The sequence below is a fragment of the Podarcis gaigeae genome (genome assembly GCF_964106915.1).
Source record: "Podarcis gaigeae genome assembly, chromosome: 7".
Taxonomy (NCBI): domain Eukaryota; kingdom Metazoa; phylum Chordata; class Lepidosauria; order Squamata; family Lacertidae; genus Podarcis; species Podarcis gaigeae.
Window position 1 is genome coordinate 54111289 of NC_139683.1, and position 25008 is coordinate 54136296.

Consider the following 25008-nt stretch of genomic DNA (forward strand, 5'->3'; position numbering starts at 1 on the left):
GAGTTTGATCCACCACAGCTGCTATGCATGCCTTCAAAACAGTGTAGAACTGCTCCTGTTCAACCCAATCTTGGATCCATACCATTATTAGGTATCCCTCCTACTTCAGGCTTCTGCCCCAAGGTGAGTGGGGGAACAGTTGCCCTTGAGAAGGAGAAGGTGGTGGTAACTGAAGGTGTAGGGAGTGTTTGCTAGATATAAGAGTTCTTCCTGGTGAGAAATAAGTCAGGGAAATGGGATTTGTACTATACAGTCTGATGATCCCTGGAAGGAAAGGATGTTCCTGAGTATGTTGTAAGCATCTTTGCCAGTCAAGGCCTACTATTTTGTCTCTATCAACTCTTCCTTACCACCAATAACCCCTCACCCTTCTCAGTGATAATTCCCTACAGGGTTGCCATATGCCCTCTTTTTTCCAAGACATGTCCTCTTTTTTATGGGTATGTAAAATGAGAGTTGCCACAGTGACCCATAGTTAAAAGTAGAAGTCGGCAAATGTGTCCTCTTTTTTGCTTTTCAAAATATGGCAACCCTATGGGGCAGAGTCGGCTAGCAGTGTGGACAAGCCACATTATGAACTGCATCCAATTTCAGAATGATATGGACCCAACTCATAATGTGGGGAAGCTTTCTAGTTCCTCTTATGAATTTCTCGACTCTGAATTCACTTGTGCACAAAAACTGGACACACCTTTTTTGATGGAGGCTGCTAGACTGGAGTGCTAAACAGAGTTGTCTTAGATGCAGCTGGATTTGGCAACCTGTAGTGCCAATGCAGAGGCACGTCCAATTGCCACTATTTACTATTGCTATGAGGTCCTTTTCAATCCCTGCTGAGATGCAGGTTGTTGGACTTATTAATAAGAAAGGTACTTGAAAGGTCTAAATGACTGATGCTCAGTCAAGTAATGATACATAATTAAGATTAGGTACCTTTTAACACCCTAATAAATTAGGTACCCTTAAACATCCTAGTCATGTGTGGACAGTTGAAAAATACCTAAGTGCAGACCTGGTATTTGGGGCAGGTGCTATAGATTAAATAACTAAAAGAACTTATAAAATAGCATAAATGATCAAAAGCATATCCCTCTCAGAACAAACAATATTCCTCCATAAATCTACAAAGCCTCCATAAATTCCCACTTATTCCTCCATAAATCTACAAAACCTACTGAATGCCATTCAATCCTTTGAAAGTTGCTGCACTGCAGTCTGATTGCAGTGCACAAATTAAAATAAACTTTAATATATATATAATGAGATGGGGAAATACTTCAATACTAAACTTGACTGCAAATCTCCATTTTAGCCTCACAAATTAAACCAGATGATTTGACAAAAGGCATAATTGGTCCACAGCAATTAAGATTAGGAAAATCTTTCATGGAGGCACTTAATTGAATGCATGCTATTCTTTGGATCTCAGAATCCTTTGGCAAAACATTTTGCTTTAATAGACAGAAAGGGGGGAATTATTCCAGCAGATTCTGCCTTTATAAAAGGCAATGTTCAAAGGAAATAGGAACAGCATAAGTAGCAATCCAAAATATTTTTACTAGTAATGTTCAAATGCTATTCTGTTGAAATCATTTTAAAACAAACTAATGACATATTTCCACTTTTGTTGTATGGAGTGCATTAGTGCACTTATTCTACTATCAACAGCATAAAGGCATTAGGTAAACTCTAATAAGCCTACCAATAATCTGTTCACCAAGTGACTAAGCTTATTGTGTGCAACTTCCATCCTTCTTGCACACAATAAAGATGCTATAATGGAGAAAGCCAACATGTGGTGAAAAGTTTGAACCAACTTGGCTATTGTGTGATCATAATATTCCCTGCATGAAAAATATAGTTACATTATCCAACATTTTCATCATAAAAGGAAGATGATTACAGCTTTTTCAACCATTATAAGCCACTCTATAGCAATAAACAGAAATGGTGTGTATTAAAAAATGCACTGTAGAAAGCCAAGAATAAATTCAGAAAAAGTGCTGTTTTCTGTTTTTTAAAAAGGAAAGGAGAACACACATATTTCTATTTCCATTAAAACTATCTGTTTAAGTTATATCTCTCTACTTTGCCCAATTGGTTGGCCAATACACACACTGTTAGTCCAAGTGTGGTTTGTTTGAAAGTGCACCCAATAAAGTGACCACAGTCTCTTTTTTACCAACAAGCTACAAGTGAGGTCATGGTTTCTTATTAGTTTATGAATCATCACTTGTTTTTAACTATGGTTTGGCATTATGCATAAACACAACAGCCTTTTTCAATCATGGTTTGGCCACCGCACCCCAGACACTTGCCAAGGTACAAAAGTACAAGGCAAGATCAACTGGAAAACAAACTAAGCTTTGGAGAAACAACCCATGGCTTGTTTGCTTGTTTGTGAGATAGTTCACAGTTTGCTGAGCAAACCATGGCTTTATGTTAAGTCTGAATACAGCCACTGCCTTAATATTAAAACCATGTTATGTCATTATATCACCAAATTCCACTCAGTATAAATACCAAAATATTTCCTCCAAAATAATTAGAGGTTATACTCACCAGGTGTAAAATTGTATCGTGCAGAAAATCCCAAAGATTCAAGTTCACCATCAGCAAAAAATTTAATCCACAGGAATCTACCACTGGATTTTATTTTGGGTGGGTTTTGTTGTCCACAGAAACGACCAATTATTGGGGAAAATCCAAAAGGTCCATCCCGCACTTCAATATGATCAAATTTACACTCCCACGAAGGCTCTATGGAATATTTTTCATCAAAGTGTAACTCAATACACTGTCTTGGGGCAGCTGAAATTTAAAATTAAAACAAAACCATTAGTTTTATAGTCTATGTTTGCTTTCAAGTGCAGAGTCTGTCTGTCAACTATCTGACACAATATATTCTTAGGGTTTGTTTGGTTTTTAAGGAAAAGTAACTTAGTTTATGTTCAGAAGCTACAATGTTTGGAGTAGACAAAATACATTTCACATTATTAATTTGCAGGATCTGTTGATTTTCCTATGAAACTCTATTTTGTTTTTGTTTGTTTTGTTTTTTTAAACCCTACTGGATTTTATGTTCTGGGACAACACTTAGCATCTTATAATACAACCATCAGGAAACTAAGAACCTAAATCTTTGTGTACCCAAAGCTTTCTGTTCATGACCCTGTGCTTGCTTGAGCTCTTTTCATAACAGCAGAGCAACTTTTCTAGCGAGCTTTGACAAAGCAGAGGAGAGGCACCTGCTATAGGAAGTGGTCCTCGGAATTCCTGGTAAAGGTGAATGGAACTCTAAGCATAACCCTGGGCAATGATTCTACAGTTGTTGGCATCCACCTGTCTCAAGAGACAATGGAGTATGCCTCCAGGGATGATGTCAAACTGCTGCATTTTCAGCACTGAAGTGACACCCCCAGGACTCAAGCCTGGGCAGTGTGTATGTAGGTCCTGAGCTCCCCAGATGATGAGGCCCACCTCTTGGCCTTGCTGATGTGGTCCAAAGGAAAGCAGAGTAATACAATTGGCACCAGCTTGGCTGCAGAAGTTGTGAAAAGGAGATGTACAAGGCACCATCCAACTGTCTTAGGGACTCCATTCTGGATTTGTGTAGGGTTTACTCCCTAGACTTTCTTCTCTCAAAGATATCCTGCAAGGCAGCGGAGGTTTAGGACCAGAGTTTTTTTTTCTTCTAGATGGGCTACCATCTCAGGCTGAGTCCCATCTGCCTCTATAGTAGCGCTCCTAATAAAGAACAAGGGCAATGCTCATATATGAAGGCCTAGTCCTTCATTCTATTTAGCAACAGACATGCTGATACTTATGAATGAAAGAAAATGCTACCATAAAACAGACATGTACAAACAAAGCAATTTCCAAATCTGTTTTGTAATCTGCCACCCACCTGCCTGCCCAAATCTAGTAGTAACTGCCTCAGAAAGTGACAAGTTGTACCTGTCTCTGTTGTGGGACATGCATGCAGGGAACAAGGTCTACTTGTTCAACAGGAATACCAGCTCCTTCTACACATACCCTAAACCTGTTCTGGGTTTAGAGGGCACAGGGGAAGGAGAAGGAGGGAAAGTCCCATTGCACAAGCAGATCTCATTCCACACATGCAACAATTTAGCTGTATCTTGCCCTATGTACATGGTCACCAAAGCACAGCACTGCTTTGGTGCAGAAATTTCTGAATCAATTATAATTTTCAGCATCTATTCTGACTTCCTAAATAATGAAGAATTGGAATTTCACTCCAGAAAGTTAAAGACAGATGTAATACAAAAAGAAAAAGCTCCAAGGATGTCTTCTCAGGGTATCTTTCAGGTGTTTGCAGCCTGAATCATTTAGGGCTTTAATGTGAGCACATGAATTGGGCCCAGAAATCAACTGGCACCCAGTGCAGCTGTTTTAAAACAGGGGTTATATGAAATCTGAAGGGAACCCCAGACACCGATCTGGCTGCTGAGGTTTGGACCAATAGAAGGTCCTAAGTCATCTCTAAGGGCAGCCCCGTGTAGTATGTATTACACTAATCCATGGGTAGGCAAACTAAGGCCCAGGGGCCGGATCTGACCCAATCGCCTTCTAAGTCTGGCCCATGGATGGTTCAGGAATCAGTGTGTTTTTACATGTGTAGAATGTGTCCTTATATTTAAAATGCATCTCTGGGTTATTTGTGGGGCATAGGAATTCATTCATTTCCCCCCCTTCAAAATATAATCTGGCCCCCCACAAGGTCTTAGGGATAGTGGACCAGCCCCCTGCTGAAAAAGTTTGCTGACCCCTGTGACTAATCCAATTTGAAAGTTGCCAGAGCATGGAATACATTGCCCAGGTCATCTCTGTCCAGCAGGGGCCACTGCTGACCAACCTTCTGGAGCTGAAAAAGATTCATTCCTAGCCACTGAGGCTACCTGAGTCTCCAGTGACTGTTGAATCCAAGAACCCTCCAAAACTGTGAATCTGCCCCTTCCAGGTGAATGCAATCCCATCCCAGGCAGGCCCTTGCTCCACTTCCTAGATATGAGAATTTGGGACACATAACACCTATGTCTTTTCAGGATTCAGTTTATTGGTCTACATCCAACCCATCCCTGCTTCCAAGCGCTGGTCCAACACCTCAGCTGGTTCTCCTGATTCATTTGAAGCAGAGAGACAGAGCTGAAGATCATCTGCATATTGATGACACTTCACTCCAAATCTCATAGTGACAGCTCCCAGAGGCTTCCTATAGATGTTAAATAGCATGGGGGACACCACAGGACAACTCCAATGGCACTGAACACTAGCATTCTATAGCTACTTTATGGAAACAGCCCTGGAGGTCAGAGGGGAACCACTGACCTACAACCCCCTGAGATGCTCCAAAAGGATACCATGGTTGACAGTATCAAAAATCAATGAGGAGAATGAGTAGGGTCACACTCCCCCCTCCCAAATCTCCAAGGCAGTTTCAGTGCCATGATTGAAGCTAAACTTGTCTGAAGCTGGACTGCTACCTTGTCCACTGGGCAATAGATGTTTAACACTTATGGATCCAGGGAGGTCTTCCTGATCAGGGGGCATACCACCAACTCCTTCGTGGTAAATGGTACTGACAATAGCAAAATGAATTAAGATACTGAAGCGCTAATTAATTATACACATTATGTAAATGTTTCACTTTAACTCCTAGAGCTGTTCAGGTTTCATCTTCTTCTATCTGTAACAACTACATTAACACCAGAACCCTACACATGTCCTCTCAGAAGTAAGCGCTGTTAAGTGAATCCAAAGTTAGTGTGAGTTGGACTACAGCCCACAAGGCTTAAAATATATATATATAGATTAATATTATTAAAAAATTAATATATTACAGATTTTAACCCCTGCGTTTTATGGTTTACCCTGTAGGAATGTTTAAACTATACAGCCATTCACCTCATAGCCATGCTTTGGATTAACAAAATAGATTGAGCTCCGGAGAAGCACTATGTGATGGCTCAAAGGATTATTTAAGAGCTTCCTATGCCCTTTGCCAGAGAATGGGGTCACATGACAAATTAAAAACAAGAAACAGAATTAAATTCCCTGTTTTAGAAAACTTTATCTCTTCATCGCCTAAATCTAAAATAAAAGTTATCTTGCCAGAAAATCCAGCCAAAGTCTCTTTTCCAACAAAATGTGATTGAGCTAAGTATCCTTTTCTTTTCAGATGATTTTTGACTGTTTGTTTCTTGGTCTTCATTTTTACTTCTATTTCAAACTTCTGGTGTGCATGCAGGTGAATCCACAAGACAATACTTCAGGTTTTGTTGTTTTTAGTTCAGGCTCGGAAGCAGACTTATTTGAGGTCCCATCAGGAAAATTCTAACACAGCATGGATTTTGCACAAATGATCTGTATGTTGTCATATGCCAAAAAGTGGTCACTTTTTAAAGATCTTGGAGTGCAAAATACATGTGTGGTATTCTACAGTAGACACAAACACAAAAATCACTGTTGATTCTAATCCTATTGCCATCAGTGCAATGGACTAGAATTATGTTGCATTGATGGCAACAGCATTAAAATTCTAGCACTTCACCTTCACTGAATTGGAGACCCTGGGCACAAAATACACAAACAATTTACAGTGGTACCTCGGGATGCGAACGGGATCTGTTCCAGAGCCCCGTTTGCATCCTGAATGGAACGTAAGACATGACGGTGCGACTGTGCATGCACGGGTTGCGTTTCGCCGCTTCTACACATGATGTCATTTTGACCACCTGCGTATGCGCAAGCAGCGAAACCCGGAAGTAATATGCTCCGTTACTTCCGGGTCGCCGCAGAGCAAAACCCGAAAGCACTCAACCTGAAGCGTATTTATCCCGAGGTATGACTGTCTTTATTTTTTACTCCATTTAAAGTGAGCAGGTACAGCATGAAAGATTGCATTTCGCCTTGACAACACAACACAACTCAGTGGATGGCTACTCGAGATGTCTAAAACATTAACTTCAAGTTTACAGTGGCAGCTTATTTAATAAAACAGAAAATACCACAGTGTATACACCCTCAGCTGTGAGAGGACTACCAACATATGAACCAACTTCGACCCTGCACTCATCATCTGAGGCTGTTCTTCATGTGCCCCCTTCCATGAGAATTCTGGACAGTGGCAACACAAGAATGAGCCATTTTCTGTTGTGACTCCCTTTGCAGAATGCTTTTCCCAAAGGGGCTCACCAGTGCCATCACTCTATATCTTTAGGGGCAAAAACTTTCCTCTGTAACCAGGCTTTTGGCCTTTAACTATCTGTAGCTTTTATAAGTGGGGGTGGCACTTGGTCTTGGAATTCTGCTGCTTCTCTCCTGGCCTTACAAAACCCACCAGACTCTGCTGCCTGATCTGTCACAGATCAAGCACTTTCTAACTCTGGCCATGGCTGCACTCAGAGACCAGGCACTTTTAAAATCACAAGTTGGCTGCTCAAGCTGAAAGCTTAAGCAAGCAGATTTCTTTTCTTTATTTAAGCAGTAGTTGAAAGAGCTGTCCAACTTTCCCTAGCTTGTCTCTCATAGGATCCTGCAGTTGCTACTGCAGTGGATGTCTCTGCTTGTAATACAACACTTGCAGTCCAGGATGATATTGAGCTGTTCATGTGCTAACAACCACAGAGGTTACAAAAGAACCAATTGTAATTGCACCTTACTTGCATTGTATCTTATTGTTGTTTCTCCATAACTTTGGTGAGAGAAAAGGAAGAAAGTAAGAGCTGCATGGCCTCAAACAGACATATTATTGGCTGATATAGTTTGCTGTGGCTGAGAAAGTCTATTTAAGTTCCTTTTATTTTTTAGGGGTCAGGGGGCTGAGTTCTGTACCAAAAGTAAAAGCCTAAGATGCAAGAAAATGTTGCTACAAAATTTAAAGGCTATATAGTGCAGCCATTCTGTGATGAGCTTTTACTACTTGAACTCTTAGCAATCTTTTTAATTTAGGTTCTAATTACCTTTCTTCAAAGACTCCTAATACATGGGAAAGACTGCTTAATGCTTGCATGTCTTGTCATCTTTTTCATCTAATTATCTTATACAAGTGCCATCTTGAGGTTTTACATCTGCTTAAAAAGGCTTTGGGTTCTAACTAGAAGCAGAGGAACAGTTGCAGTGAAATAGCCCCATACAATTAAGGCTTTAATTCTTACCAGCCTGTAATTTCATGTAGCTGACAGCTGAAGCTAAGCAAAAAATCTGTTTCAGTTTAACAGAATGTCTGGAAAGGAGAGATTGATCTAAAAATCTCCCCTTCATAAATGTGAGCTGGTTCCCTACTAATGGATTGGAATAATCCTTGATATCTCCAGTTGCTCAGCAATTGAACAGAGGAAGCTAGGGTCATTTTTCTTTCAAACGGATATTCTCTGCTGGCTTTGAGGAATGCATTATGAATACAAGGAATGTGAATGGAATTAGTGAATATTATTACTCAAGCAGATAATTATATAGATGTGCTTTGGAACAGCAAAATATCATTGCTCTTCAACACAGATAGTGTTACAAAGGAAGAAGAAAAATGTTATTAGCTTTACAAAAATGGAGATGGTCTTCAATGGAATGCTGCTGCTAATTTTGAATGGCTTATAGCACATCAAGCCCAATACATCAAGTTCATCCACATTATAGAAATGTGCAGAGTGGAAGGTTTAATTTGTGACTGCTACTGCTGTTTTAAAGCATTCACTGTTTATGATAACAAGCAAGAATTTAAGTAGAAAAGAATGACCAAGCATACATAAAATATTCTGAATGATACAACCCTACATTTCTTTCCCTTTTTTGTAGGAAAAAATGTCCACTATACATGTTACATATTTTTCCTAGTATAACTAAGATGCTTTCTGTCTAGAAGCATCAAAGGCCTGTATCACACAGACACATGTGGCTGCAGCTCCCTGTTGGTACACTTGGTGGCAAACCTGTATATGCTGCCAAGAACTGTGTAAAATTGCCCTGAGTCTAGGCATATTATGTATTTCACAGAAGACACATTCACTGTTATTGCAACATAAAAACCCAGCCACATTCAGCATTCAGTATTGGCCTTAATACCACACTATTTATGGGAAATGATAACTTCCATTCAATTACCATCTTGCAGTTTTGTGTATTGCACAGTTTTTCTTTCAGGAATATTTCTAAACACACACACACACACACACACACACACACACACACACGCCACCAGACCTTCGTCTAATAAGATCAATGCAATGCTGTCCATTGGGCTTTATATAAGATGAATATGAAATTATATATCCTAATTTACCCTAGTCATCTGAGGAATGTTCAAAACATGGTGTACTCAAAAATCTGCATTAAAAGAAGTAAAATGTCAAGTGCACTATTTAACCAAAGGAAAGGGTAAATAATGATAATAATGATGATAATTACTAGAGTTGAAGCAGGGGTGTGAGATATGGTTTCTAAATTGTTCATGCTCTCTAGTCTGTCTATTACAGGCTCAAGTTCTAAAGTGTGTGAATGGTAACTTTCAGAATGAAAAAAACGGTCCTTGATTATTGGGCTTGGCAAAGTCAAAGGGTAAAATAAGGTACTCGTCATATCATGGTACTTGGACTTTAGATATGGAAACTGATGTCTCCCAATCACAGCTCAAGGGTGACTGGAGATGCTGTGCATGCCAAATGGAATTTTGGAATGTCATGGTGGACGAGTCTGTCAGTGCCTTTTGGCCACAGAAGCTAAAACTGCAACCTCTTATGTTTAGAACAACAGCCTACCTCTAACTACAGATTAACACCAAATCTTAGATAGAACTGTTAGTCCCTTCATGTGACCTGAAATCTCTTTCAGGCCACTGTGGTTAAACAAAATTGGGTGCCAGATGGATCACTGGTCTTATGCAGCACTGCAATTATTGCACTGTATACAATATCTCACCCTTGATCTAAGTATTTCCCTATATCCCAAGACTCCCATTACAGAAGAAATGTAGATTAATCACTGCTTGGTATTCTTTTTTTGTCTGTTTATAAAACTTTACTTCCTCCAGGCATAAATATCTAGGTAATCATATGATCTTCATCTCCACTGAAGCAAGCTGAAGGCTTTCAGATTCTTCTTTTAAAACGGTCTCAGCCTGAGGGCCTACTGATTAGTTTCTTATATTCTGAAACTTAAAACCCTGGCAGTCACTCATGTTTATTATATAGAAAGATATTACAACTTACATATTGCCTCAGCTTTCCTGATGACGTGTAAAGCATACAAATCTTACATCATATCTCATGCAGACAGTTTATTATTGAGCTATTCATGATACATTTTCTTAGATTTAAGTTTAAATACATGTCATTAATTTAATGATGGTTGACTTATTTATGTTGTTTGATTTTAATTGTTTGGCTTCTTTTTTGGAAACCATCTTATGAAGGCTATAAATGGTGGCTTACCTTAAAGAAAGAATTATAACATAGGAAAACTGAATTAGCAGTTGTTTCATTTTGTCTACAGGATTTTGTCTACCAACAAACCCCGTCCTGCTTTATTAAGTCTTTAATTAAAAATAAATACTACCAAAGCACTGCTTTTTTGGCAACACAGGCCTGTGTGTATCTCAGAAGTGTGTGTGTACTCACTGTACTATCTGTGTGTGTACTCAGAAGTAAGCCCAATTGCATTCAATGGGACCTGCGCCTGGGTATGTATAGAATTGCAGCCACATTTGACCAAACTGTCATTATCCAAAGGTAGATATTACAGAAGAAGATACATTAATTATGAAAAAAGGGTAATTTAAGAATGAAGGACTTGGGTAATCACCTTCTATAATGTAGACACACTCTCTCTCAGGAGGATATTTGTTGGGGTAATTTGGAGAAGTGAAGATGCCTCCTTCTGGGTATTTTGTCCACGTTCCACACTGTACTGTCTTTTGTCCTTCTGACGTGGTTTGCTTTTCTGGTGGGGAAAAGATTACAATAATGATAGCAGATGTAGCTTACACCTTAGTTCTGGTTTTATATATATATATAAATAAATACCATGGGTCCTATTACCATCTTGTTCATTTTTTAGTCTCTGGCAGTTTTCCGCTACAGCCACAGATGAATATGCTTAAAAACTCAGCTGTCAAATATATGTGCCATAGGATCTCCCTTCACAAGAATTACACAAGCAGGTGGGAGAGGAAGCATTCTAGAACCCAAGGCTCTGGTGAAGGTTACAATGGGCACAATATTGTTGCATGCCGCCCCAATCTCCGAGCAGTGCAAGATTCCAGGGGTTCCAGGTGCTTACCCAGAATTTGTGTTTCCTTCAGAATGAGTCACAGTGGAGACTGTGGTGTCTTTAAAATATATGGTTTATATACATATATACAATCTGAACCTATGATGGAGAGCTTCACAGCATTAACACCCCAAAAGGGTCTTGTTTCTCCCGCAGCCACAGCCTTGGATTCAAACAATTCTCTGACTCTTTATTCAGCTTGCTGCTTTGCTTCTAGCCCACATCACTCCAAACTCTCTGCCTTCAGCTCTAGCCTTGTCTTTCTAAGTATTCGTGAGTTGAGAGTGGGCCCCCTACCCATTCATTTTTCATCTGGCACACAAGACCTTTCCTCTGTTCCTCTTAATGGCCCATCAACCAGACCAAACACCTCATCAGGAAGCTAGCCTGGCTTATATTTTAATACTTATTGGATCCAGGAGTTAAAAGGGTCTAAGCATAATGTGCCCCCCAAAAAAATAATAACAATACATTTAAAGAAGAGGAAAAGAATTGCATGGAGATTCTTACTCCCTTTCCTATATTCCATCTCACAAAATACATCCTTTGCATAGAAGCCATGCTCCAGAGTTGCTGCCTATAATGGTGAAAATGAACTCATTAGATAGACAGGGAGACTTTTCCATAGACAGCAATGGATACTGGAATAACAGAGTATTTCAACTATTCATACATTTTTCTTTGTATTTAACAAAATGTAATTACTGTTTGATTGTAAAAAAAAAAAAAAAACAAGCCTCTAAGTTTACAAAAATATAAATTAAAAAATTAAAATCATTGTGTTTTAAAAAAGAAGTCAAAAACATTTTTTTTAAAGTACGGTAATTGTGCAAAAGTAATTGTGCTCCAATTTCTTGGGCTGGATTGGGAGGGACTGTGAGATTTACTGACTTTCAAGCTGCATAGGCAGATGGCTACATTTATGAAGGAAATCTTGTGATTTCTATTAATCTGTCCTGAGTTGCTTTTTCCTCTCTGTTCTGTATTCAGAGGACTGTGTTTGCCTGAGCTTTAGCCTGGACTAAGGATTCTGAGCCCCTGTGTTCTGATTCAATACATGATATGCAATCACAGAACATTTCAAGATTTGGGCCTCTGCATTGGTCTTTAAACCGCGAGTCATGATTCGCAGCTTGGGAGTTTAGACAGCCAATCACGTTGTGAGTGTCAGTGGTCCAGGCCTTCAGAAATGTATACAAGCAGTTGCTTTGCCCCTGTGGTTCATTCTGTTAGTTCGATAAAGGTTCTTGCTGTTATCGCTGTGTATTTCACTCTCTCTGTGCGTAACTCAGTTTATCCCTTCAGGGCAACATGGACTATCCCATCTAAAAGGCACAGGATGATGGTAGCACGATATGTTTGTGTGCAATGGTACTTGTGAAAGAGTTATGTTGGAATGCTGCAATAAGTAGATGCATAAGTAAGTAAAAGAATTTTGGTTAGACTTGGGGCTTTGCGCATCCCTGCTAGACAGGAACATTTCTGTATCGTACAACCGTTAGACTAGGGCCTGAGAAACTAGGATTCAGATTCCCACTCAGACAAGAAACTCATTTGGGTGACGATGGGCCAATCACTGCCTCTCAGCCTATCCTACCTCACAGAAGCATTGTGAGGATAAAATGGGGAAAGGGAGACCCGCACATACCACCATTGTTTTTTCAAGTGAGGTGGGATACAAATGAATAAAATGGGAGAGTGGAGGTGAAAGGGTAGTGTTTTAATTTGAAATTTTTAAGATAACATTTTAGTTTCCTGTTGGTTATGTTGCTTTGACTGTATACTTTATAGTTAACTTTCTTCAGTAATGTTTTGTTCTGGATTGTTTTATTTGATGTTTTAATGTGTTGTAAACTGCTTTGAGATTTTTCTTCTTCTTAAAAGTATAAAGCACTACAGAAATGAAACAAATAACAACAGTAATAATTTAAGAATAGATCACTAATTACAAGTATTTTTAGAGAGCTCTCAGAAAAATCTCCCGCATTCCCTACCATCACCTGAAAATTCTAATTGGCAAACAGTGTTGAATACACTATATTAGATTGATATAAGATTGGACTACAATGGACTGTTATTTTTTTATTATACTTGACTATGAATAGATTTAAATTTAAAGAACACTCTCTGTTCTTGTGGAGATGCTGAATTTGTATTTCCAAGTCAGACAAGAACTCTCATGGATGTAATACTCACTTTATATTTGAGGTGGACAATACAAGCCTTCCAGGTTACAAGCCAGGAAACATGAATTTTAGTGACATCATAAGTTGTACCTTGTACTTGGGGACAGGGACACGTTGCTTTCTGCATTTTTCAGATCTGTGATTCACTGATTTTATAAATGTAGCCACCACAGATTTACTTTGTCCAGGTATTTTATGGCTATCAGCTAATCATTTCCTTTTCTTTTCCTTTCTTAAAAGGTGCTCTTGTTTCTTCCTGTGTCCTGGACTTTCCTTACTTCAGACCAGCATTAAATAATCTGATCAGTATGGCCACTATCCATACTATCTGTAAATAAGGAATCTTGTTTACTACGTTTTTAATTATTATTTAAGCCTTAAGTAGGCCTAGGTTTTTTTGTTTTTGTTTTGAAGTTCCATGGTCATTTTTAGTTGTCAAGGATGCAAATATTAAAAGAAAATCACTAAGCTGAATAAAAACATAAACATAAACCCAGTTTATGCCTTAAAGGCTTGAATAATTTAAAATACTCTAGATAATGAAAATATTCTCCATAAAAAACATACCTGCTCCTTTTTTTGTTGCCCCAGCCCAATGTAGGATGATAAAACTTGCTACAACTGAAAAAATAAAGAAATATATTAGTTATAATAATAGATTTGTAACAGCAATCAAAAGAGCTACAGCGTTTTACAAATAATAAACAAAGAAAGAGCAATTTCTGGATATCTGTCTTGTAGTTGTGCTTGGCTATGTGATCTGATTTTTGGATATGAACAGTGTTGAAGATCAAAAGGCACATTGGTGACAGGAACACAATTTAATACTCTTTGATTGAACTGGGTATTAATTTAGATAGAAGTTCCTCATAGTTGTATGCACACTAGAAACCATTACTATTGGTGTTACTTAGATCTGACATTCCACTTGCTACAAAGACACAATAATTGACTGAATTATCTTATTTGGTCTACTTAAGCCAAACCAAGTTATTAGCATCTGTTTGGTTCACAAACAGGTGAACTGGTATACTACAGTAAATTCTCCAGTGACCTCTGTCTTTCAGTATAATTTTGTTAAATATTATGGTTTTGTCAACATGGTCTATTCTTGGTCTGTTTTTGTAATTGGTCTGTCCACAGGGGAGGCTCCTCTGTTGGGCAAAGTGGCGCATAACCCTTCCAAGAGCCCCCCAAAATCTCCAGAGCCATAGTCCAGCCTTTCTCTTGTCACCCACAGTCATTATTAATACATTTCCACTGACTGAGGGGCTTCTTAAATGCTTCTGCCCATCTCTGCTTAGACAATCAAAATACCGTATTTTTCGCTCTATAAGACGCACCAGACCACAAGACTGGAGGAGGAAAACAAGAAAAAAAAAATCTGAATCTCAGAAGCCAGAACAGCAAGAGGGATCGCTGTGCAGTGAAAGCAGCAATCCATCTTGCTTTTCTGGCTTCTGGGATAGCTACGCAGCCTGCATTTGCTCCATAAGACGCACACACATTTCCCCTTACTTTTTAGGAGGAAAAAAGTGAGTCTTATAGAGCAATATATACGGTAGTCACTACTAGATGGTGACACCCCTGTAACAAGCAATTCTGTCCCAAAGAAATGGCTTGGGTAGGATGGTGGATTGCATTCCTGCCTTTTTTCCTATGAGTGCTCAGGCCCTGTCCCTCCCAGCCCACTCCTTTCTTTCAGTCTTTCCTCCCCACAGCCTTTTCACTCCCATCCCAACTCAAAATTCAGTTAAAGCTAAAAAGCGCATTTCAGACTCTTTTCATGTTGTCCTGTGTTATGTATAGCATCTGTATGTTGACATGTATATTCTTGGGAAAGTATTAACCTGACGTCTACTTTTAACAATGTTTTAAATTGCACATTAATGATGTTTTGATTTTAATGCACATTTTTAGCTGTTGTGTTTTGCTTGTGAGAAATCCAGAGAACTCCCGTTTGGGAAGGTGATGTAAACACAGTCAATAAATCAACTCTGTTTACCTTGGAGTAAACTCCATTGAATGTAACAGGACTTATTTCAGAGTAAAGATGGTTAGGATTGCACCCTAAGGCAGCCACCAAAACCCATAGAATTGACTTGTTCGTGCTGCAACCTGCCCATGACCAACTTTTCTGGGTTGAACCAATTCATTATTCTCTTCTTACATATTCTATCCTCACAAACCTGAGACATAGACTGACAGTGAATAGCCAAAGTTCACCCAGGGAGCTTCACTGATGAGGAATGACTTTAACCCTGGTCTCCTGCACCCTTAGTCCATTTAAAAGCCCTCCATAATCTGGAAAGAAGCCAAAGAAGTGAAAAAAATGGAGTAAGGGGGAACCTTTTTCCATAATGCTGAAAATTTAGAAAGGACCATGTTAACAGTCCTATTTGGCACCTTTAAGACTAACCTGAGGATTCAGTCCTATCTGGTAGCCATCCCTATAGAATTTAGTGCTGCTGACTTCTGAGTAGTGTGTGGTTATTGTGACATTAACCCACACTAGAAATTGTGACAGCAGGAACCCCTTCTAAAACCAGTGTTAAACACTTTTCAGTTTAGTTAGGTATTAAGGACTTATACAACTGCAATCCTTTTGTGTCTACACCTTTGCAAGGTAGGAGGATGGGAAGAAAACCAGAACAACTTGTCTCTGCCCATGTGACCTCCTTTGTCTCACTCATGTGAGCATATTGGCCCCACCTACATGACCTCCTTGGCCACAGCATGCTCCACCAGGTTCAGTAGCTAACTCTACTACTGCTCAGTTCTCAAAAAGTTTGTTGTGTTGCGTCTGGTGTTTTGTAAGTGCTGTTGGAACTATTTTGGTAGCTTGCCTTGTACCTCGGCTAATAAGCGAGAGATCATTGGTGGAGTGTGCCAGTAATATAACTGACTAGACTAAAACATGGACCACAGGAATTCAGTTGTTTTCTGTTAATTAAATATTGTTAGAAGCCTGCTTAACTTGCGGTATTGTGAGCTTAGACGTGTGAATAAGGCCAAGCTGGTTTCCAGCCAATCCTCAAAGCATGCCTCCAGCAGAAATCCTGTTTAGTGGGGTTTGTACTGGCAGAGCACTTTGGGATCAGAAGCTGACTCAGCAGAGAAAATACTTTGAGATAATGAGGACTTAATAAGAAGGAAGAGCATAACCACCATTTCTGTAAGCCGCAGCATCTGCTGCTGTTACTCCATACTTAAGAATACATTCAGTTTACTGAATATCATTTGCATGAGCAATTTGCAAATGATACTTGGAAGTTTTTGTTTCTTATATAAATCTTGCATGATTGTCAACATACTTTTCCTTCAGAGATGGATTGCTGCAATGCATGAGGCTCAGTAAGCCTTCAGAGCTGTTACCATTTGAAACATGAGCACAATGAAGTTACCCATTTACTCATGTGTATTTTATGTGCAAAGAAATAAGAAATTGATTCTGTGCTTATTGAAGGCACTACACAGTATGTCTTTTCTAGATAAGGCTTCACATATTTGTGAATCAGTGCAGCTGCAATTTGAGGGCTTGAAAAATTGGTCACTCTATGGTGCATTTAGCACATTTAGTTCTCCACAACCCCTATTACAAGCAAGGTGGTAATCATGTGATGGCGTAGTTAATTGTTGTTATATTTGATGAACAAAGACTAGGAGATGTACTTGTTTCTTCAAGGTCATCCAATGAGCAAATTTAACAAAGCCTCCATCAGTCAGGCCATATCAATTCTACTGCCTCCAAGCTAGTGGACATTTGGATAAAATGAGAAGAAACTACTGAAGATGCACATTAACCTGAGCACTCATTCATCCTTTGTGGGTACCAAGAAGCATGTCTAGCTTAATTGTACCTGCCCTGCTCATACAGACACACTAGTTTCTAGAGTCTTGATGTGCTGAGTCTTGATGGAGCACCTTTCCATCCCTTCTTCCATCTCTGCACTGTTCCAGTCAAGATGCATGTGTGCCCATACACTTCTAGAGCCCAAAACCTTTATCTTAAGATACACATATCTTAGACCAGAGAAACTATATTTCACATTTGTCACATGGATGCCACTAACAATGATGGCTTCAATCTTAAGATAAATTAACTTACTGAACATCACAGAAAGAAAGTTTTTCATTGCCTCTTCTCCCCTGCAGCCACCTGCAATCCACCCCCCATAAAAAACCCCTCTCTGCAGGGTTGGAGGCTCTTTCTGAATAATATTGGGGCATCAGCTATGTTAGCAGTTCAAAATGTAGTCCCACCTCATTTTACGCAGTGTGGGGTTGTCCTACGGGTTCCAATTTAAAAGCAGTACTGTGATTTTCATAACGATTCAGCAGAAACAAGAGAGCTTATATATATTCTCTGTCTGTCTGTCTGTCTGTCTCTCACACACATACACAGATGAATATGTCCATCCCTGCCCCACTCCCCTCCCCCCAAAAACACTTAGATGAATAGTGTTTGTCAGAGGAATGCTCAGCCTGGAAAAGTCTCACACAGGAGTTGAAACCTTATACATAGTTTCAAGACAACATTTGGAGATGTCACACTGAAGAAACAGTCAGTGCACTGGCTACAAGAAGGAGACCTGAACTCAGGCCTCTGTTCATTCACAAAGCTCACTTGGTGATCTTGGACCTGAGTTCCTTGGAGGCAGGGCAGGATAAAACTGTAATTAATAAATATTAACAACTTGGCAGTTTCACATACCTCGTCCAACCAACTTCAGACTATGCCTTGAAACTGCATCCTAAATGGCTGCAGAGGTGAGAAGGATGTCAGGGGACTATGTAGCCAATAAGTGCCCATGACGTCACTCCGAATTGCAGTGGTCCTGCTAGATGGCGAAGACTGTGTTCATTTAGTAGCTATATAGAGATAGTTTGCCTTTTGATATAATGTGTGACATCCTTGAAAGAGAAGCACTGCCTTCAGGTGGCATAGCTGGATTCCATGCCACAAAGGTTAGTTAGCACTCTAGGATAACCTAGCAGCAAGGCCAATTCATAACTCTGTAAGACATGGGCAAAACTCTTCATTTAGCCGATGTGTAATTTCAAGCACATATCTTTTGCTGCCTTGGAGCCCCAAAACACTTTTTAGAAATTCTGTGGCATAGGAATTGCTTCATGGCATTTTAGAAATGCAGAGACCGGGACTCATAAAACTTATGTGACCTGCTGGAGGCCACAGAACAAGGGGAGGGGTAAAATAGGGACTATATTCCAGTTGCATTGTTCTAATAGTTGAAAACATTTGTTCCAGCATGCCTGACATAACTCCAAAGAGGTCAGAATGGAATGCATATGCCAAGTTACTCAAAAAGTTTTACATGATTTCTAATAATATAGGAAAATGAAGGCATAATTCTTAGCAGTGTGCAAAACATTTTCATTTCCCTAAGCAGCACTTTTTGGTCATGTACAGCCAGTGATGTTTCAAAAATTCCAGAAAAGTAAGGAACAGTGCTATTCTTGGAAGAAGATGTTTTGAAGAATGCATTGTGAATTGGTGGCTTTAAAGTCAATGTTAACAGAGAGAGTGCGTGCAATGCCATATAATACAAATGCATTATGTCCCGTGCCCTCTCATGCATGCTTAACACCATTCATTAACATGAATTGGGATGGATACCCCAATTCTAATTGCAGTTAGTCACCAATCATTTTAATACACTTCCACATAAAATACCAATGACTGAGTCCTGAGTTTAACTACATCAGATGTTGTGGCCTTGCACCCTGATCCAAAAACTCATGAACTTGGTCATTAAGTCTGCATGGAATCACAACCTCAGTTAGTTCTGGAAATCAACTCCTGATAATTATAAAACTGAAGGCTATCATACAGTTGTTTCCACCTACATCTGAAAAATGGGCATAATGGTGATTTACTGTTGCAGGCAAAATAAAAGGAACACTCACATCCTATTAAATTTAATGGCAGAATTTTCTTTGATTCTAATCAAATGGAGCTAGATAGCACAAACCCATTTGCACATTAAAAAGTACTGTAGATGTTATGCATTCCTATTAGCTACTAGGCAACTGAACGCTAACAACTTGGCTGTGGTTATACATAACTGATTTTTTAAATTAATTTCATTCACTTGATTAGAAATGTACTAATACAAAATCTATCTTCCCTTCTTTTGATTACTTTTTCTATGGCCTCCATCAAAAAGGCAAGCTGTGCAGCAAATGGGGAAAGGGACAGTCTGCTATCTTGACACAGAAGTCCCATTCATTGAGCTTTAAAAGAGGTAAAACAAGAGTTGTTCTCATTGGGTCATCCTTGTCACTATTTCCCCACATTCCACACCGCTCAGGAAGCTTAGATTTTGTGTGTGCAGTTTGTGTAGACTCCAAGTGCCTTCCTGCTCATTATTTAGATACAACTTAAGTCAATTTAAGACATGAACAGGGCAAATAAACAGAAGACAAAGGAAAGTTCCCTGGCCATTACTAATGTTCCAAACTATTTTGATACTTCACAAAGAAAACAGGTATCAGAGGCATTTTACACAATGTTTGTGGGCACACTCACATAAAATTAAGTTGGCTTAAATCCTAGTAGTTGGTCTCAACTGCATGCCCTCTGTATGTCAATACGTGCATGCCCTCCACTTTTGTACTATTCTCTCTTTTTAAAAAAGCCAAGACTGTCCACTATTAATGAATTGTGTGTATGTGTGTGGAACCACTCATCTCCCTTCCATTACTGTAACTTTTGCTTAACTGCAATGTGCTTAACACAATGCGCACACAATAACAACTTTTTTAAAAAAAATAAAAATCCAGTTAGTGAAATAAGTCCAAGAAAGATTGCTGCTACAAAACTGGGTGAATCAACAATCACCAACTTGATTCCAAATACTTGGATTTCATCCTTCCGTGATGATGATGACTACAACAACTACTGTCCGAATTCAGTACTGGCACTAATCCCCAGTAATTACAGTAATCAATGAGTTTATACTTTGGATTAATGCTGATGTCCTAGAACTGGCACAGAAGATGGATGTGTCATTTTGGTTTGGTCAAAATCGCAGCATCAAACCTGAAATGGGGCTGAAGAGTTAGAAAATGTAGAGGGCTCTGGACCCATTTACATGGAAGTAAGCTCCACTGATTTCAATGAGACTTATTTCCAAGTTAATGATTTAGGACTGCAGCCAGACTGGTAAACGTCTAATCTCTGCCCTTACACAATTACGTGGTTAAGTCCCATCGATTCCAGTGCTGCTGACTTCTACCGTAAGGGAGCTTACCGCGGCCTGAAACCTCAATAGCTAAGGAGGGGTGGGGGCAGGTAAAGAGAGTTTTGCAGGGCATCCTTCTTTCTCTCTCCCCCCCCCCACCTCTTTCTTTTACGCATGACTTTGAAAGCTACAAGCTCTAGGATTGGAACCTCCTGAACTCCATCCTAGTCAAAACAAACAAATCTTCAGTAGCTACATTTTTAAAATTTATTTATATTTTTTAATGCGGGGGGGGGGAGCGGAGGAGGAAAAGGAGGGGAGTATTTACACCTACGCCATTAAGCTTTCCGCACCTGATTCCTCTACTAGTTGGGTTACACACAATGCTCTCAGCCCAAGAAGGTGGCGGCGGCGGCCAATGTGGGCTGCGGACAGCACAGGGCACGGTTGACCCTGAGGGATCCGGCGGAGATCTACTTACTGTGAAACAAGCTGCGCCCATGGATCATGTCTGTTCCTTACACAAGGGGCTTCGATCTCCACTAATTCCATTTAGAGACGAGAGGGCTTCCTGCGGTGGGAAGAGGAGGGAGACCCGAGCAGCAGCCTGAAGCCCACGCGCGCTTCGCGCTGAACCCAAGTGGATCAGCGCCCCCGTCTCTCCAGCTCTTTCTCTCCTTTCCCCTCTCACCGTCGTCTGGCGATGATCAGCCCCCCATCTCCATCCCCTGGCTCCGGAGCGGCCAGCATCGGATCCTAGCAGCAGCAGCAGGAGGAGCAGCAGCAACCACCACAGGGAGTCTGCATAACTGGCCGAGAAGGGCAAGGCGGGGAAGGGAGAGCAAGAGCCCTCGACGCACAAGCTCCACTTCCAGAGATCGCAGTCCACCACCGGCAGGAGCCACTAGGCTCGAGAAAGTGAAGGCTGGGGGGGGGGGAGGGTTCGTCTCCTCTCCTCCTTTCCAGGCTCCCCCCCTTTAATCACCAGTTTCATACAACACCAAAAGCAGCCCCAAGTATTTCCTGGAGAATTTCGAGGCCAACCTTTCCCGGCCCTGGAGCTTCTTTTGATGCATCGAAGGGGGGGTGAGCGATGGGTCCGTCATCAGTTCCTCGATCTCGCTTCTCGGACGGACAAGGTGGTGGGAGAGACACCCAAAGAGGGGAGAGGCTAGAGTTGAGGGGAAGGCAGCAAAAGGGGGTAGAGGGTGGAGGGGGGTGGAGGAAGAAAGAGTCACCCAAGGAGGGGCTTAAGGATCTCTGCGCGCCATTCAGTTAGAGCCGAAGTCTTTCCAAACCGGCCAAGTCCATTTTGCCTCCCTTGCGACGCAGGATCAAGCCGGAGCGGAGGGTTGGAAGAAGCCCATCGCTCAGCAGCAGGGCAGGAAGAGAGGAGGAAGGAAAGGAAAGCCGGTCCGGGGGAGGGGGGTGTCCTCTTCAACAGTCCAGGACAATAATCTGGGTGTGTGTTTTCTCCCCCTAGAGATCTTCCTAAGTGGCGAGGGGCGAAGTGAAGCCAGGAGAGTCGCGGAGATTAAAAAGGAAAAAAAAGAGGCCGCCTTCTCTCTGGTCGCCCTTTAACTTGTGCCTTGCTCTTCACCACCACCACCGCCTCCTGCTGCTTCCCCCTTTGCCAATTTAGACCAGGAATCTTCCTGCGAGCCGCAGTCCCTCCATTTGCAAGCGCGCAGGATGCTGTCCGGGGGTGAGGATGGCTGGGGGATGTGTGGGTGGGTGGAAGCTGCAATAAAAGTTTCGCTGTGGATCCTCTGGCGGCTGATCGCACGCTTGCCTCTTCCCCTCACTCCAGAGATAGGCGAGGATGGGGGGGAGGGGTGCTCTCTCCTACCCGCTTAGGTAGGCGCCTTTCTCCTCCGCCGCCGCCTCTTCCCCATCAAGGCAGCACCATCCCAAAGACGGCGAGCGCGCTCCGGCAGCAGTAGCAGGAGGAGATGCTGGTCAAGGGTGAGAAAGGAGGCAGCGGGGGAAAGGGGGCATCTAGAGAGCTAGTGCGGGAGCTGGAAGGGGACAGAGATACCCTTTCCCTCCCCCACCCCCGGCAGGGCCCAACTTCCTTCTTTCTGGCTCCTGCCAGCGGCTCCCACAGCTGCTGCCAAGGGCAAAGTCCGCAGTACCAGCTTCTATCACACACAAGGATTTCCCAGCCGGCAGACGCCGCCGCTGCTTCCTTCTCGATCTCCCTCTCCCACTGGCAAAGGCATCCACCCAGGAAGAAGAGGGAGGCGGGAGAAGAGAGAGGTGACTGAAAATAAAATCGTTTGATAGTTAAGGAGCAGAAGGGAGGGGGAACCATGCACCCCCTTTCGACCTCCTCCTCCTCCGGCTGCTGCAGCTCCTCCTCCTCCAACACCTGCTGCTTCCAAAGCTGATGCAGAGAAGGGGAAGAGTCTCTCTTCTGTTCTAGATGCCACTAAGAGAGGATGGGGGTCCTAAGCGCGGGAGACAACCTGCAAAGCAAGCCCTGTTTGGGCGCGGGGAGGGGGGGTGGACTTGAGGCAAACAAACCAGGGGGCCTTTCCAAGCCCTCTTTCCCCTCCCGTAAATGCTTCCGACTGCACTTCTGGTTGCAAAGGGCTCCGCGGCTCTTGCAGCCTAAATCTTCCTGCTGAAGTAGCAAGCCCTGCGGATTTCTATGGGCGCTTACGCCCAAGTAGGGGGGTCTCAGCCGAAATCGGGCACCTTGCTTTGGAAGAGGACTTGATGCCAAGAAAGACCCAGGTTCAGATGACTGCTTTTTCTTTTTCTTTTAATTTAAACTGGTTCCCAACTGGTGTCAGTTTCCCCAAAACACATGGATTTCTTGCAAGCGACTTTTCTGAGCAAAAAGAACGGATGTCTGCTACTCCAAGAAGCCAAGGAATGGTGTGTTGTCCCTCGAGAACGGAAAGGAGGTTCTCAGCTGGGAGAAAGAGACAGTCGGCTGCAAAATATAGAGATCCTTTCCCTTGTGCCAATGAAAAGACGTCAACTTGGACAGTCACATCTCATGCATGCTTTGACCCAAAGTCAGACTCCAAAGCCCGATCCATAATAACCAGTTGCCTTGAAAGAAGACGTGACAGCGACCCCATCCACTCTAAACGTTCCTGATCTTATAGACACGTATATTCAGAAGCCCCTGTTAACTTATATGCATGCTAGAATTGCACCGTGCAGGTGCACTCGGAAATAACTTCCACTGGGTTCAATTATGGGGTTACTTCCACTCAAAGGTAGCAGCCAAAATCGGATGTCACTTCCGTTAGACAGTTAGACATAAAGAAGTCGAGAAGTGTTAAAAAAATAATAATGGTGCTCACTCCAGAGTAGATTGAGATCCGGCTTGCTTTTGTTTTCCCCCATACACGTTCCAAGTACCAGGTGGACTCATCCCATATGTAGCCATGAGCCATACACTTACAAACCGCAGAGATTTAAGGATCCACGCTGTCAGCAATAAAGTTCCTGGTACATAAGGACTGTGAAGTCATCTTGGCAGATGGTATAATTTTTCCTTCCTTTTCCTTCCTGAATTAGAGGTCTCAAGCCGGCTCTGCAGCAAATGTCTCCTTCCACGATACTTTATTTTCTTTTTTGATCGCGTTCAGCTTGCCTCCTGTAGTTTGCCGTATTAATCTTATAGCTATCAATTAAACCAGGAGTAAAAGTGCTGCCTTAATCTTTCGCCCCCCACCCCCAAATTTAGGGTATGCCTGAGTGACAGTTCACTCATTCCGGAAGATCAACTGTCTCCCCCCACAGTTGTGCAGCGTCTCTCTCTCCTCCCCACCCGCTTCAGCAGCCCCCGCAAAAGACACAAGCAACAACACGGATCAAGCAGAGGAGCCAGAAGGCTCAGGTTGTAGCAAACGCTGTGGAGCGGGGAGGGAGAGGGATTGACAACACCTTCTGCAGGGCAATGCAGACAACCTATGGCTAAGTTTCAAGTTATAGTTTGCTTACAAAAGATTACAGTTTTTTCTTTTTTTAAAAAAAGTAGAAAGGAAAACAGCTGAATAGGCTGTTCTGAAGGGAAATGTGCTGCGTTGCCTTTTCTAACAGCAAGAAATCCACACAGCCTCCTCTTGCCAGATGGATGCTGTACACTGAGAAAGGGGAGGGATGTGTAGATGCACAGTGCAGTGTTATCTGGGGTGGCTGGTCGTGTATGGTGTGCCATCTGGTGCACCAAAAAAGTAATAGAGGGCTACTGTGTGGTCCAGGAGCTGTAGCATTAGGCCTGGAAGGCAAGGTTTCAAATCCCTGCTCAAGTGGCCTTGAAACAAGTCATTTTCTTTCACGCGACCTCAGTTTTGTGGGATGTGATACATAGG

General features: G+C 41.7%; 1 protein-coding gene across 3 annotated transcripts in view; it reads right to left on the reverse strand.

Moving 5' to 3' along the window:
• NETO1 (neuropilin and tolloid like 1) overlaps positions 1 to 24577 on the reverse strand; it is a 99451-nt gene extending 74874 nt beyond the window's left edge. The window contains exons 1-4 of one of the 3 annotated variants that reach the window (XR_014566204.1): positions 21156 to 24571; positions 14037 to 14090; positions 10816 to 10953; positions 2563 to 2811 (exon numbers count right to left, since the gene is read on the reverse strand). Coding sequence is in view for 2 of the 3 variants with exons in the window: in XM_083746956.1 (XP_083603082.1) it covers positions 2563 to 2811; positions 10816 to 10953; positions 14037 to 14090; positions 21156 to 21183 (469 nt within the window). In the remaining variant the exon portion in view is untranslated. Of the gene's footprint in view, positions 1 to 2562; positions 2812 to 10815; positions 10954 to 14036; positions 14091 to 21155 lie in introns of all 3 variants that reach the window. The other 2 variants (XM_083746956.1, XM_083746957.1) reach the window with 2 other exon arrangements.
• Positions 24578 to 25008: the final 431 nt, after the last annotated feature.